This window comes from Aotus nancymaae, unplaced genomic scaffold, assembly GCF_030222135.1.
Source record: "Aotus nancymaae isolate 86718 unplaced genomic scaffold, 86718_ANA_hifiasm-v0.15.2.pri h1tg000079l, whole genome shotgun sequence".
Lineage (NCBI taxonomy): Eukaryota > Metazoa > Chordata > Mammalia > Primates > Aotidae > Aotus > Aotus nancymaae.
In genome coordinates this window covers 16,956,411-16,970,732 of record NW_026988494.1, presented here as the reverse complement: position 1 = coordinate 16,970,732, position 14,322 = coordinate 16,956,411, and the positions used below count along the sequence as shown (strand labels likewise).

The following is a 14,322-nucleotide window of genomic DNA, read 5'->3' as shown; positions in this document are numbered from 1 at the left end:
CAAAGAACAGGGAAGTAGGACTTCAGGACAAACAGTACATGGAAGTAAAAACTCCTTGGAAAAGAACACCTCGTTCATAACCAAGTGAAACCCGTTGAAGAGGAACAGCCTAAACTACTTATTTCTAACACAAACATACCTGAGATGCTGCAGGTTCAGTTCTAGAATACTGCAATAAAGCAAATATCACAATAAAGCAAGTCACCCCAATTTTTTTGTCTCCCAATGTATATAAAAGTTATGTTTACAGCATACAGTCATCTGTTAAGTGAACAGTAGCATTATGTCTTAAAAAATATGTATGTACCTTAATTTTGAAATACCTTATTGCCTTCCACCTTCTATCAGAATAGCAAAAGAACCTGCTTTTATAAACTTTCCTAGCAGACTTCTCCTTATGTGTCAGGGGTCAAATCTAGGCCACGTGGCAGCAACGGAAACTAACAGAGACAGGGGTCATCACATCTGCCTTAAACCATAATTCCTGTCATGGGGCAGGGCACATTGACATCCTTAATAAAAATCACAGTTCCATTAGCATGAAAGAAGAGGCTATTCAGGAAGCAGGAAACAGCATCTGCAACAATATGATTTATAAGCTTCTTGGGTCCAGGTTGACCACTTGAACACTGATCATCATTTTCAGTCTCTGTGCTGATTCATCAGACATTTAAAAAGTAATTTACTAATAGGCTGGGTGCAGTGGCTGACACCTCAAATGCCAGAACTTTGGGAGGCCAAGGTGGGCAGATCATAAGGTCAAGAGTTCTATTCCAGCCTGGTCAATATGGTGAAACCCCATCCCTACTTAAAAAATTAGCTGGACATGGTGGTGCCCACCTGTAGTCCCAGAGACTCAGGAGGCTGAGGCAGGAGAATCACTTGAACCTGGGAGGCAGAGGTTGCAGTGAACCAAGATGGCATCACTGCACTCCAGCCTAGGCGACAGTGAGGCTTCATCTCAAAAAAAAAAAAAAAGTAATTTTCTAACACACCTATTGCTGCTGCTTTACTTTTTCTTACATAACCAGCTTTCACTTAAAATTTAAATTTCACAATTGGTCTTAGGAAAAAAGATGCAAATCACATCTTCTCTGAAAGGAAGAAAGGAAATAAACCCTCCCAGTGATGCTGTTGCATAGTTAAGAAGTATGACCTTCCTACTCCCCAGAAAGAGAATACAAGGAGAAATCAATGAAGAAAGAAATGTTAAAGTTATGTTTCCTGCCATTGCTCTCCAGAGCATCATTCAGAGTTTTTTTACTTTACTCTGAGAGAATTTTATTTTGTCCTCAAATCCTCTGGATAGCAATTTACATATGTGGATGAGTCTGTAATCCTAGGGAGACATGGCTAATACCTACTGAATAGTCCTGAGATTAAAGTTTTCCTAAAATGTTTTGAAGAGGCATATTTGGTTTGGTTCAGTAAAATCTAGACTCAGAGATTGATAAATGCAAAGCTACATTACTGGGTTTTGTAATGTCTGTCCCTATAAGCCTTTTTTAAGTCAGAAATGGACTACAGCATTTGCAAGCTCATCAACCCTCGGAGACTTCCTTAACAACACGGTGGGCTTTGTTTTCTGGCCCGCTTGCCCCCTTTTCTCTGCTTTGTCTTTTCTTCTGGTCTGATGACTCATGCACTGCCACACCTCTGTGCTGTACCTTTTGTTTGTTGATTGACACAGTGATGTAATTTATTTGAGACGATAGCTTTGCTGCTGGAGCTGAAAAATGAGAGGATGAGATGGTTTTCCTTCATGTATTTTTCAGGTGGATTTTCCCAGTACTATCAGTTTCTTCAAAGACTAGAGGGAAACTGTCCCTATCACCTTCTCTTCTTTTGTCCCCTTTCAAGTGATCTAAAAACTTTTTCTTCATTCTCTTTTCGTTGTGTAAATGCTCCAGCATCATGAAATAATATGCCTTACACTGGTTTCCTGAATCTACTTTTAAACTGCCTTTAGACTATTTTCCTAAACTTTGTTCCTATTGGGGGTAGTTCTTTTCTGTATTTTAATCTTGTCACCAAGGCAGTTTAGAAGTAGATTAATTAATAAATTCCTACAATGAAAAGGAGTTTTGAATTCTTTATGTCCTGTGGATATCACCTTGTTCAGTCCTCTCATTTCACAGTGCATTACTGATGTGTGATCCTAATGACATTTTTTTTTTTTTTGAGACAGAGTCTCACTTCATCGCCAGGTGCCAGGCTGGAGTGCAGTGGCACAGTCTCTGCTCACTGCAACCTCCACCTCCCAGGTTCAAGCAATTCTCCTGCCTCAGCCTCCCGAGTAACTGGGACTACTGGCGTGTGCCACCACGCCCAGCTAATTTTTGTATTTTTAGTAGAGATGGGGTTTTACCATGGTGGTCAGAATGGTCTCGATCTCTGGACCTCATGATCCGCTCACCTCGGCCTCCATTTTTTACTAGCAGATGCCCTTATGAAATCGTGTAGCCTTCGGAGATAATGCTTAGCTTGTTATTCTTTGTTTTATTTTGTTTTTTTTTATTGAAATTGGAATGTATATTAGTGATGCTTTAAACTGTAAGTAACAATACCTGATAAACAGTGGTTTAACCCATAGGATATTTATTATTCATACTTAACAAGATTCTAGAGGTGGTAGCCCAAGGGTTGGATCCAGCTCATCATGTCAACATGGCTCTCTCCGTCTTTCCACTTTTCCTCAGACCTAGCATGTTGTCCTTTTTCCTCATACTTACGGCTCATGTCACAGAGCAGCAGCTTTAGGACTCATGTCCATGTTAAGGAAAGAATAAGAGGCTAGGCCAAGGCCGGTGGATCACCTGAGGTCAGGAGTTCAAGACCAGCCTAGCCAACACGGCAAAACTTCATCTCTACTAAAAATACAAAAATTAGCCAGGTTGGGTGGTGCATGCCTGTAATCCCAGCTACTTGGGAAGCTGAGGCAGGAGAATCACTAGAACCTGGGAGGCAGAGGTTGCAGTGAGCCAAGATTGCACCACTGCACTCCGGCCTGGGCAACAGAGTGAGACTCCATCTCAAAAAAAAAAAAAGAATAAGAGGCTAACACCAGTGACTTCTCCTCTAAAGTCTGTCCCTTTTATCAGAAAGCAAAATCACTTTCCCAGAAGTCCCCTAAAAGACTCTTCCTTACCTCTTATTGTCCAGAATATCACATGGCCCATCTTAGCTCCAAGAGAGACTGGGAAAGTAAGTATTTCTAGTTTTATCAGTCTTTGAAGTGGAAGGCACATAAGAGTAGAGGGAGTTGAGAATGGCCTTTGACTAGCCAACCAACAGTGTCTGTCAGAGTAGTCATCCTAAAATCTTTATACATATAATCTATATTTTCATATCAATGGAGGTCATGTAGCTGAAGATCCATGGGTTTTGAAGTCAGATTGCCTTGGTTCAAATCCCAGTTTCATTTCTTCCTTACTTTGACTTTGAACTTCTCTTTGCTTTTGTTGCCTAAACTGTAACACAGGGATGATAAGCTATCAGTTGTGTATGAATATTATATGAATGACCTGTGCCTCGCATGTAGGCACTCAATAAATGTCATCATTGGCAACCAGCGCTCAGCATTCCACTTGGATACTGGCCAACCCCAGAACACACTGAATGTCTAACAGCTTTTTTCCATTTCTAAACCAAACAGCTTGAAAAGGTAGCACTTCTAAATTACTAACTTAAAACTGACACATACAAAACCCCAGTCTGACTAGAAAAATCCCTAAGACGGACGTATAGTCAAAACAGAATTTGCCTGCCTTTGTTGGGACAATTTATAACTGATATGTTCTTTGATTTAGAAATAAAACACTTTAAGCCTTCTATAAATTTTTCATGTGTTGAGGCAGGATGGTGGAATGAATATTTATTTTGGCCAGAATGTATCAAATCGAGAATCTGAGACACTTCTGTAATTAGTAATGTATGTATACATATGATAGTTCTATATAATGATTGGTATAGAAACTGGAAAAAAAAAAAAAGTGCCAGAGCTACAGAAAAAAAAAAAAAAAGAAATCTTAGATATCCAAGAGACAGGGGAATCAAGAAACTGTTTGAAACATAGTAGGTACTCAGTACATAGTTGATGATGAATATTGAGTGAGAAAAGCATCAGAAAATAATGTGAAATTCTGTAAACTTCATACTGTTCATAGCAGCAACTGTTCATAATAGCCAGAGAAGTGGGTAATCCTAGCAGAAAGGCAATGGAGGGTAACCCAGAGCAGCTTCTAGAAAGTGGTATGATCTCATAGGGGACTGGACAGGAGAGTTGCCAGGGAATGATCCCTCAAGGCAAGCCTTTGTAAGGTTGCAGGGAGTTGGAAAAAGAGTAAACAACCATATCCAAGCCGGTTTCACGTGAGGCCTGGATTACCTGGGGAGGCTCAGGTGACTTTAGTACAGAGCCACAAGAGCCATATAGCCGCCAAAAACCAGAGGTGACAGCTCCTCCAGCTTAAGACCCTTCTCATGCCTGAGTTTTCTAGGTTCATGGTTTTCCATCTGGTAGCCAGTAACTCCAAGTTGGCATTCCTTTAAAATCTAGAGCAAATGAGAACTAAAATTCTAACTTAATTTCTTATCTAAATAAGCATTCAGTCAGTCTCTGTAGTTGCCTCTCATCTGCCCAGTAAGCGCTCAAGTAATTTGTCAGTTTGGGAAATGAAGCAAAGTCTTCAACAGCCATTCACACTCTCCAGGTGGGTAATACACTAGGTGTGCTGCACGCGTGCATTTTGAACAGTTTCTGACTGCCATTGTTCTCCGGCTTTGCCTTCAGAAAACCCGCTATGAAATGTATGTCAGCATTCTCAAGGAAGGAGGCAAAGAGCTCCTGAGTAATGATGAAAGCGATGCTGCAGGACTGAAGAAGTCGCACTCAAGCCCTTCGCTGAACCCAGATACATCTCCGATCACTGCCAAGGTCAAGCGTAACGTGTCAGAGAGGAAGGATCACCGACCTGAAACACCAAGCATTAAGCAAAAAGTTACTTAGAGTCCATCTGTGGCCAGGAAGCGCTGGTCATGGAGCAAAATAAGGTTTTTCAAGATCTTTCTGGTAATCAGTGAATATATTAAAAAAAAAAAAAGTCTGTGACAAAATGGTGCATTAGTAATTTTTTCTATTGTACATTTTTGTTAGTTTCTGTACAGATTGTCTTTGCTCTTGATTTCTTTTGCTTTGATGTTTTTTGCAACTTGATAGCTAATGCACCTTTTCTGTGAGGAGGAGGGGATCGTGATTTCAGAATGAATTATGTATCCCTTCTCTTTCGGTTTTCTCTTGTTTGCACTCTGCTCAATTGTTTCATGTATTCTCAAATCAACTGTTAAACATTTCTTTAAGGTTAAAAAATTTAATCCATTGTGAAACTCTTAACTGGACAAACGTACTTTAGTAAATTCTAGCTGGAGTTAATATACGCCTTTATATGTGAAATCTTGCCCAGTCACAGAGGTAGAATTGAGCACTCACAGATGCTCCAGTAAGAGTCACAGTGCTGGGAATCTAGACGCTCCAGTATGAGGCAGCTTCACGTGCAGCTTAGCACTTACTGTTGAGATCGGACCCTACTGGAAGCAGGGGAAAGAAGTGTGAAGATCACAGGATTGAGAACTTAAGGAAGCACATTAGCTTGCTTGAAGTGCTGATTCCATTTCAGCCAAGCAAGGGAAAGAGGAAGTGGAGTCATTTTGCCTTTGAAGGTTGAGGGAAGATTGATACCCAGTTAATTTTGTTTTCTAAAGGATGGGGGCAATAATCGGCCCGTGGGGAGCTGCAGCAGTAGGCATGTATTCAGTCTGCAGGTAATTGTTACCTCACTCCCATAGGGTCTAGACTAGAAATCCATCATCTCTGTCATTGATATCCTTCCATCCAGGAATAGATTGTTTCTTACTCTACATATATGTGTGTGTATGTGCGTGTGTGGGCATGGGATTGTGTCCTGGTTGTAATATTGAGGTCTTCCTAACAAAATAATACTAAAATGAAACCCCTTTTGTTCTTTCCTTAAGTCAAGACAAAATAAGGGAGGAAAAAGTAGCTGCGGTTGTTCACAATGGATATTGATTCTTTAAAATATATCTGAAAGTAATAGTTGGAATGAATCGTGGTTGGAAAACTGAGGAATCTGCTGGTTGCAGATGCAAAGTGACTTTGTTTATTCTTGTCTGAGTTTCCTTTATAGCCACTTCACTCTGCTACTACTGAACTTTCTCCTAAAAATAATTTATCTATTTTAAATTTTTTCATTCTATCTACTCAAAATAGTTCTATTAACCTTACAGTCATGAGCTTGTTCCAGTTACAGTCCCTTTGAAATTCAGGGTGATAAACCGAATATTCTCTTGTAGAGGAAGAGAAAGGACTGAAAGTTTAGCCCACTGAGACTTAGACCTTTGTGATTTCCTAACCTTGAAACTGTAATCTCTAAAGCTATAATCTCCACAAGTGGCACAACTTCAGAACTAATAGAATCACTTTGATTATTCTTTTTCCTCCCATAGAAATTTTCTCTAGTTCTACCCAGTTTATTTGTTGAAGGTACTATGACCAAAGAATCAGCTGCTCCGCATGAATAGCATGGTTCTAGTGAATTAGAGAAAGCCTGCTATAAAACCATGCTAGTGTCTAAGTGGTATGTTATTATAATGTACTAGCATTCATTTACAGAATTATTTATTAACATTTACTTCCTTCCCCTCTGTAAATGTCCATATTTGCTGGTACCCAGAGAAAAGTTACCTTTCTCTAAGGTTGCAGTTGCTTGCTTTGTGATAAGTATTTTGCCACACCTTTGAAAAAACTCACTGTTAACTCTCTGCCGTGTTTGAGTACAGGCAATAACTAAATTTATGTTTCAGAACTGTAAAACAAACAGGATAGTTACCAATACAGCCCATGTACCAGATTGATTTTTTTTAGCTTCTCACTGAATTGAACATATCCACAGCAAGTTGTCTTTCTTCCTGGCAATCTAAATTATCAGAGTATTTGTTTTCTGCCTAAATATTTATACTAAGCAGAAGGGAGAGAGATACCTAGACCATGTCATATACGAGCTTCGGTAACTAAAGAAAAATGAACTTCCCTGCTTCCCTGAGTGGCTTGAATGTGTTTGCCCACAGTTTATGTCTGTGTATATAGAATATCTATGTGTATTTTACTTATTTAATATACATTGAATGGTACCTTGCTACAGTATTTCTGACATTTAGAGTAGTCTTGAAATACTCAGCTAGCATCAGCACCACTACAGCACTGTCCGTGTCATGACTCACTAATATTAACTCCAGGGACTTCTGGATATGCTAATAGATCATTGGATACGAAGGGCTCTTTTGAAGCTTCAGTATACCATGTGTGCATAGATTATCTTTAAAAACAACTTTAAAGGTTCTTTTGTGAGCCAAGATCTCAGAATACCTTAGCATGATGCTGTCTGTCTTTAGCACATGGGCCGAGAACACCTCTTCCCTGAGGCTTCTGGAAAGTTGCTGTTTGCCATGAGTGCATGAAGGAAGCCAAGAGTTTATGCTATGGGAGGAAACAGTCACTGATTTGACTAGATTCTGAGAGTCTGACTCATAGCCAACCATATTTTCTTTTGTGATGATTTCTTTCCTGTGGTATCTACCCAGAAGAAATTGAGGATGTTTCCTTTCACAGCTGCTCCAAGCCTGTTGCCCAATTCACGGTACAAGCGAGCACCCCTTCCCTTTCCTCTGAAGGTACACCACCCACCTCCATCCCCCACCTCAGCGCCCAGGAGCCTTGGAATTTCCCTCCATGTGATAAATCATTCTTCTTCACATCAGTATGCTTCATGTTCACTTCTAGTATAGAAAATCTTGATAGTCATCAGGATACCTTGGTCATAGTCTTGTTGCAAATTAACCATACAGGTGGCCCATGTATAAAATCTGAATTTTAGGGGTTTGTTCCCACCTCGCATGCCGGCTTTTAAAGGGAGGTGTCTGGGATTCCTCATTAGCAATCAAAACTTAATTACTAGGATGCAGAGTCCTTACTTGATCGCCAGCCCATAGGCATTTCTGAAGTGTACTTTTTTTGAGACATCATTTTGCTAACTCTCAGCAATGTCTAATTAAACTGAGCAATACTTTTGTGCATTTTAATTAATCTCAGTAAAACCATGATGGGGGAGAATCCTCTGATGGAAATGTAGTCCCTGGATTATGTGTAACCTTTTTGATTGCTCTTAGATGAAGAGGATAGAAAGCATTTTGTGGTGCAATGGTCTTGTGCCAAACACAAGACCCTCTGTGCTTCTCCATCTGTTATCATAACCTAGAAAATGAGGACCAGTCCCTAGGCAGAAGTGACATGAGGAATTAACTCTGGAAAAGGAAAATCTGGCTAGCTTTCCAAGGCTAAGCTAGGTTTGTATTTCACCCTGTGGCCAAGCTATGGAACTTCTGAGATGGTAGAAGAATTTATGCAACTGGCAGGGAAAGAGGGCACTTACGGCCTAAACACAAAGTTACACTGAGCTTTTCTGCTGTCCTTTGCCTGTTGCTCCCTCTATCATATAAAGATCTGGGAAGGATGAAAGGCAGGGCCGGCTTATCATGAGCTACACTCTTCTCTTTTTACCTAGTCATTGACAATTGAAAGAAAATTGACTTTAAAAAAGTTTCTCCATTGTCTTACTATCGAAACCTTCTTGGGTTTCGTTAATTGTCCTTGAATTTGAGTTCCTTTGGCATCGTTCCTTGTAGTCATCAGTTAAACTTATTTCATCCTGAATTCACATGAAGTTTAGCTTTGTAGGTTTTTATCTCTGTAGTTTAACTCTTTTGGACTTGGTCAAGTTTTCAGCAGGTTGGTAGCCGCCTCTCTTAGTTTAAGCAGTGAGTCATCCCTTCACTTTTCAAATGACAGAATTTTTTCCAGTTGTAAAATGAGCACTGCAAAACAAAGAACCAAAGTGACATCCTAAGAGTTCTTAAAACTAAAGTCTAGTTTATGAATAGTTGCCCAAGTTGGGGCTTAAATAGTATCTGCTTTTGTCTCAAAGCATCTAAGTTACTCTGATAGAAAATGGTAAGTCAGCTTTGCAGGCAGATGTACCTCTGGGCCTCCTACCTTGCCCCATAGCTTTCTGTCCATCTTTTCTTCCAGGCCATGACACTGCTCTGTCACAGGTCAGCAAATTTCTTTCCACCAGTCTTATAACACCTTACATGACCAAGTCATCCAGAGATCATCACAGAATAATCCCGTGATAGATTATTGGTAGCAATAGAGAAGTGCTTTGTCACTGACTTTTCTCTCAGATTCCTTGTCCATCTCTCATCCATAAAAGAAGGACTGAAATCCAAAGGCATTCTCCTTTTGTACCTATGGTATCTAGAACCCATGTGGGCAGCCTTCTGCTTATGACAATAATTGACCTATTGCATGCAGAGAGAATGTCTTCATAGAGAGAATATCATTAAATACTTGAATCTGCATGACAGTTTGACTTGAATGCAACGGCAGGAAAATTTTGCAAGTTACATAATTGTATATACAGTAGGTTTTTTTAAGTCTCTTCAGTTCATCCTATGTAATTTATGTGTGTATCTGTAGTATTGCAGGCTTTTGGAGAATATTCTTACAGATAGTATGTCAGTCGTCAAAGAAAATGCTGTCCCTGCCATTGTTGTATTTGTGGGTATTTATAGTTGTATGTATGTAAATGCATCAGTGTGTAGATTGCGTATCAGTATATGGTACATGTACATCAAAATTATTTTTGTCCTTAATAATCAGTGTGATATGAAAAGCAAGTACAACCTCATAGGACTGATTATATAATGAAGTTGTTGAGACTATATATAGTGGTATTGTTTTATTAAACTTAAATTCAAATAATATTTTGATTAAAAATTTTAATAAGACTTTATGCTAGAAAATTCTGTCTTTGAGCTTTGAATCACCAGGGCAAAAATGACTTTGAACTAACCTTGTGAATCTTTTGCAGCGTACTGTGTGCAATACCAAGAGGATAGCTCCCTGTAATCTGGGATATACAGAAAGAAAAGGAAAAAAAAAAAGGCAGCCTGTGCAGTCTTAGTAATTTTAGTATTAAGAGCACTTAAAGTCAAACTGACAATTTTGGGCTTCTTACAAAATGTGATGCTTTAAAGCACACGTTCTTTATTGTTGTTGTAATTAGTCCATAAAAATATAGCTTTCAGAGGAATTAAGTACCCACCATATCATTTATGTATTTGTGTATATTTTATGGGAGATCAAACCACTCTCCTGGTGCCACATCTGTACTCACTTTACTTGGAAGAGATATCACAAGCACTGAAGTGTATCAGGGCATCCCAGGGTTGGGTACTGTATCCTAGGTTTGCAGTTGCACAAATTAGCATCTAGTGTCACAGGTAAAAGAATTTCAGGACCAGGTTTAAACTTTATTTTAAATATTTTTATACTTAGGTCTCTTTTTTCTGCCTCTCCCCAAAGAAGAGCCACTGGCCTTAGTTGTTTGAGCTTACTGCTTATATTATAGAGTGTAAATAGATAACTAGAGACTAAAATTTTATTAACCAGCATGTTTGGTGTATTTAACGCAGTGACTGAGTGTGTTTGAGTGAGTGGCTGAGTGCAGTGTCTGTTGTTTAAACACACTGCCTTTGTAGCTGATTCAGAGAGTTTGAATTGTGGGGTGGGAGACTAACTTCACCTCCAGGCTGCAGTAATGTGTCGGTACTTACACTTGAGGGTTGTTTTTTTTTTGTTTTTTTTTTTAATTAACTCCATAGTCTCAAACTATTTTTGCAAATATATCATTTTTCCTAATTGGTTCTTGACGCGCAGTGGACTGGCTCTGTGACTGATTGGCAGGGTCTTAGTTTTGCGAGAGTATTTCCTTTTCAGAATTACTGTGATCTCCAGAAACAGCCATTTGATTCAAAAATCATATAGAAAAGGAGTAGGAGAAATAAAAAGTTTCATTTTTGGGCCTTAACCATTTGAAATGTTTGGACTTTAACACAAAGCCATGAAGGTTATAAAGCCAAGTAACCATCCGACATGGATAATAATATCCATAGAGAGTATATATGCACATTGATTTTAATGCCGTTAAGATACTTCTGTAAAACTGTAGAAACAAGAGTAATTAGACCAAATTGAAGTTTAGGGGACATTAAACTGTGCTTTCCATTTAGAGTAACCATGCATGTGCTTAGTCATCTACTCCTGAGATTCAGAACCAGTTGACTGTCCCCTTAGATGTATAAGGAGAAAAGTTGGCACATCTGGGACCTCTGACATGTGTACACATGCTTGCACACATGCATACACAGTGAATGTTTTAAGTTATACTAACAGAAGACCTTAAGGTGCAAAGAGCCAGAATATCCTAAAGAGGTGATGAACAAAGGGGGTGAAAACTGCATCACAGATGTTCTCCAAGGGCCAGGGTGGAATCTGAGCTCTAGTGTCTGACTTTGAGATGCATTGTATTTTTAGCACGTAAGTGAGGGGATCCATATCACATTCTTTCTTGTGGACCATCAAATTGAAGGCTTTCTTGTGATTCACAAGCAGCAGCTATCAGCATCTCTCCATAGCCTGGGTGAAGTCCTAGAAGCTGGTGTGCACTGTTTTCCAAGGTGGCAGAGCTGCTTGCTCTGCAGATCATTCCCTTGAGCGAGGAGTACAAGTGGAGAAACGATGCCCTTCCTATAGGAGCACTGATATGGCTTGTCCACACTCCCCTCTGAGCTGTACTGGTAAGAGAGCTCCGATTGAACATGCTGAGCAGTTGAGCACTTTTCCATCAGCAATGACAGTGAGGATGGAAAAGGAAAGGAACTGAACTAAAATGCATTTCCCTTTGCAGGGCAGAGAGCTAAGCTCTTAGGAATACTTTTATAGAAATAAGCACCCTAACTTCAATTCCTGAAAATGTTGGTTAATGGAGAGAATTTTGGAGTTTCACTTAACATTTTCCCATCAGTCGACATAAGTCTTCAGACACTCTTAGAAGAGTCCCAACCCAAAGCTCGATTAAGGACCACACTGCAGGTCTGAGGCTCACTGCTCTGATCTCTGAATACCAGGGCCCTGCAGAGGGTGATGATCATGCATCATCTCTGCAAAGAGGAGCTTCTCCCCTGGCCGCCACTTTACTCAGGCTTCTACTGAGCAGAAGGACAGCCTGGGTTTCAAATGCCACTTCCCCTGCTTTAGGAATCCAGGTATCCTGATAGCGTGACCCTGCTGAGGCAAGGTATCAACCCTGAGCGTGACTGAGTCACTGAGCATGGCACATGAACAAATGCCATGAAAAAGATCTCTGAGTGAAGCTAATGCCACATATTTTACCTTTGCAAAAAACAAACTGGCACACTGAGTTCTACCATAGATGGATGATATCTTTGCCTCCACACCCAGATTCCTGGAAATGACTAGCATTTCCTTTCTGCGGGGAGGGTCAAGGAACACTTAACTGCTAGCTAGCAGCTTGCTCACTCAAGATCAGAGCTGTTAGGTAGAGGCCTCAGCACCTCCCTGCAGTCTCTTGATCTCAAGTTTTAGGACCCGTTTCTAGAATGGAAATGTACACCAGTGGAGAATTCATATTTGTCAGGCTTGATGACCATAGGACAGGCAGAAGGGTGGTAATTTGTATCTTTTAATATAAAAGAAGCTTTTAACTTTTCCAGCCTATTATAGTAACTGGGTTATATTCACTGTGGTTCAAACTAATTGGCATTGTGGAACATTACCTCCAAAGTTTTCTCCACCAATCATTTCAGTTCCATTGCAGTCCTGGTGCCATATGTCCCCTGCAAATTGTGAAAGTAATTAGTGACAAAATAGCAACCTGCTCCTTTTCAGTGGCCAAACTGTCAGCATTAGCAGATTTGGGTAAGCTAGCGGTACTATAACACGTACTGGAAACCTGTTCCTCATCACCACCTACCAGATTCCAGAAATGCCATCTTCTAGAAAACAATGGCATTTATGGTGGTCCGCTTTTGAGTGGAACAGTAATTTGTGTGGATATTGTTAAAGTGTTTAAAGAATATTTTGTATTTTGACAATTAAGTTTACATTTTACAATTGCTTTATTTTTTATTAAAATAGTTGTATATAAATATTACCCTATTTCACTGTTGTTAAAGTAAACCTAAACCTTGTAGACCAGTGAGTCACCTGATATGTATAGAAGCTGTGATATATATAGTACCTTTATTGTGTAAATGTTTATGAATACAACTGTTCCTCTGTTTTTATAAGTTGGGGATATTTTGTTGTTTTACAACAACAAAATTTATTGCATTTAAATGGTTTTTATGTAATAGAAATCATGCAAAATAGTGAAGGATTTAAAATATGTATATGATATATGTAAATGTACAAACTTTAGAAAGAAATAAATCCAACAAATTTCAATCATTTGGGGAAATGTTCTTATTTGCTTATTTAAGCAACTATAATAGTACCTTTAAAAATCAAAAGAAATAACACAACACCCTGCTTGCCTCCATAAAGAGACCAACCGCAAGCCTGACTTTGAAAGAGGTGGCCAGAGTGGTGGCACAAGGTGGTGAGAAAATCAGACGACACTGACTCACCTCTGCGCATGTCTGTGAAGATCTGTGTGTGAATACTTCAGAGACCTGTTGTCTTCATTAAGGGGCTTTGAGCAGGGGAGGAGGAAATAAACTTTTTGAAGCAATTCCGAGAGCCATTTGCATTCCCACTTATTTCTCATCAAGGCAAAGAGACCATGAAGTTAGTTATCGTCCTAAAATGCAAATGCTAATCTCCAAATCACTGCTTTATTCTGCCTGGTATGTACCTTTGTGCTCTTTTCATCAAACCTAATGTTCAAAATAACATCTGTTGACTTGCAAAATGAAAAATAAAATCCCATTCTGATCACTTCTAGGTATTGGAGAGGATGTCTTATGTTGGGGATTTGGACTTTTTGAAACAAGGTCACCGGCTACAGCCTCTTCAACACAAGTGAGCATGCTGCCTGGCAGAGATCTAGAATTGTGATGATGTGTAAATCTCAAAGACATAAAAGCATTGTGGGGGATGGGGAAGCTATGTCCTTACCATCCCTTCACTTTCACTCCAGCTCCCTGTTTGGAATGTGAATTGTGTCTAAAGACCACCAGGCTGGCTGAATAGTAGAAATGAGAGGTTTATTGGCCATATCAGTTTAAAAACTTGGAAAAGACAGTCTCTGAGGGGTGCTGAAGGTGCTCTTTCTTCAAAGAGGGAATGGCAGGGTGATTTTTATGCCTCACAGGGCCTGTATTACA

At 39.6% G+C, this 14,322-nt stretch overlaps 1 protein-coding gene across 12 annotated transcripts in view; it reads left to right on the top strand.

Moving 5' to 3' along the window:
• Positions 1-13,933, top strand: part of PSD3 (pleckstrin and Sec7 domain containing 3) — a 674,493-nt gene extending 660,560 nt beyond the window's left edge. For all 12 annotated transcript variants that reach the window (XM_064368706.1, XM_012435239.3, XM_064368707.1 and 9 more), the window contains one exon: positions 4,793-13,933. In XM_064368706.1, the coding sequence (XP_064224776.1) occupies positions 4,793-5,008 (216 nt within the window). In that variant the 3' untranslated portion in view covers positions 5,009-13,933. The remainder of the gene's footprint in view (positions 1-4,792) is intronic.
• The last annotated feature ends 389 nt before the right edge of the window (positions 13,934-14,322 follow it).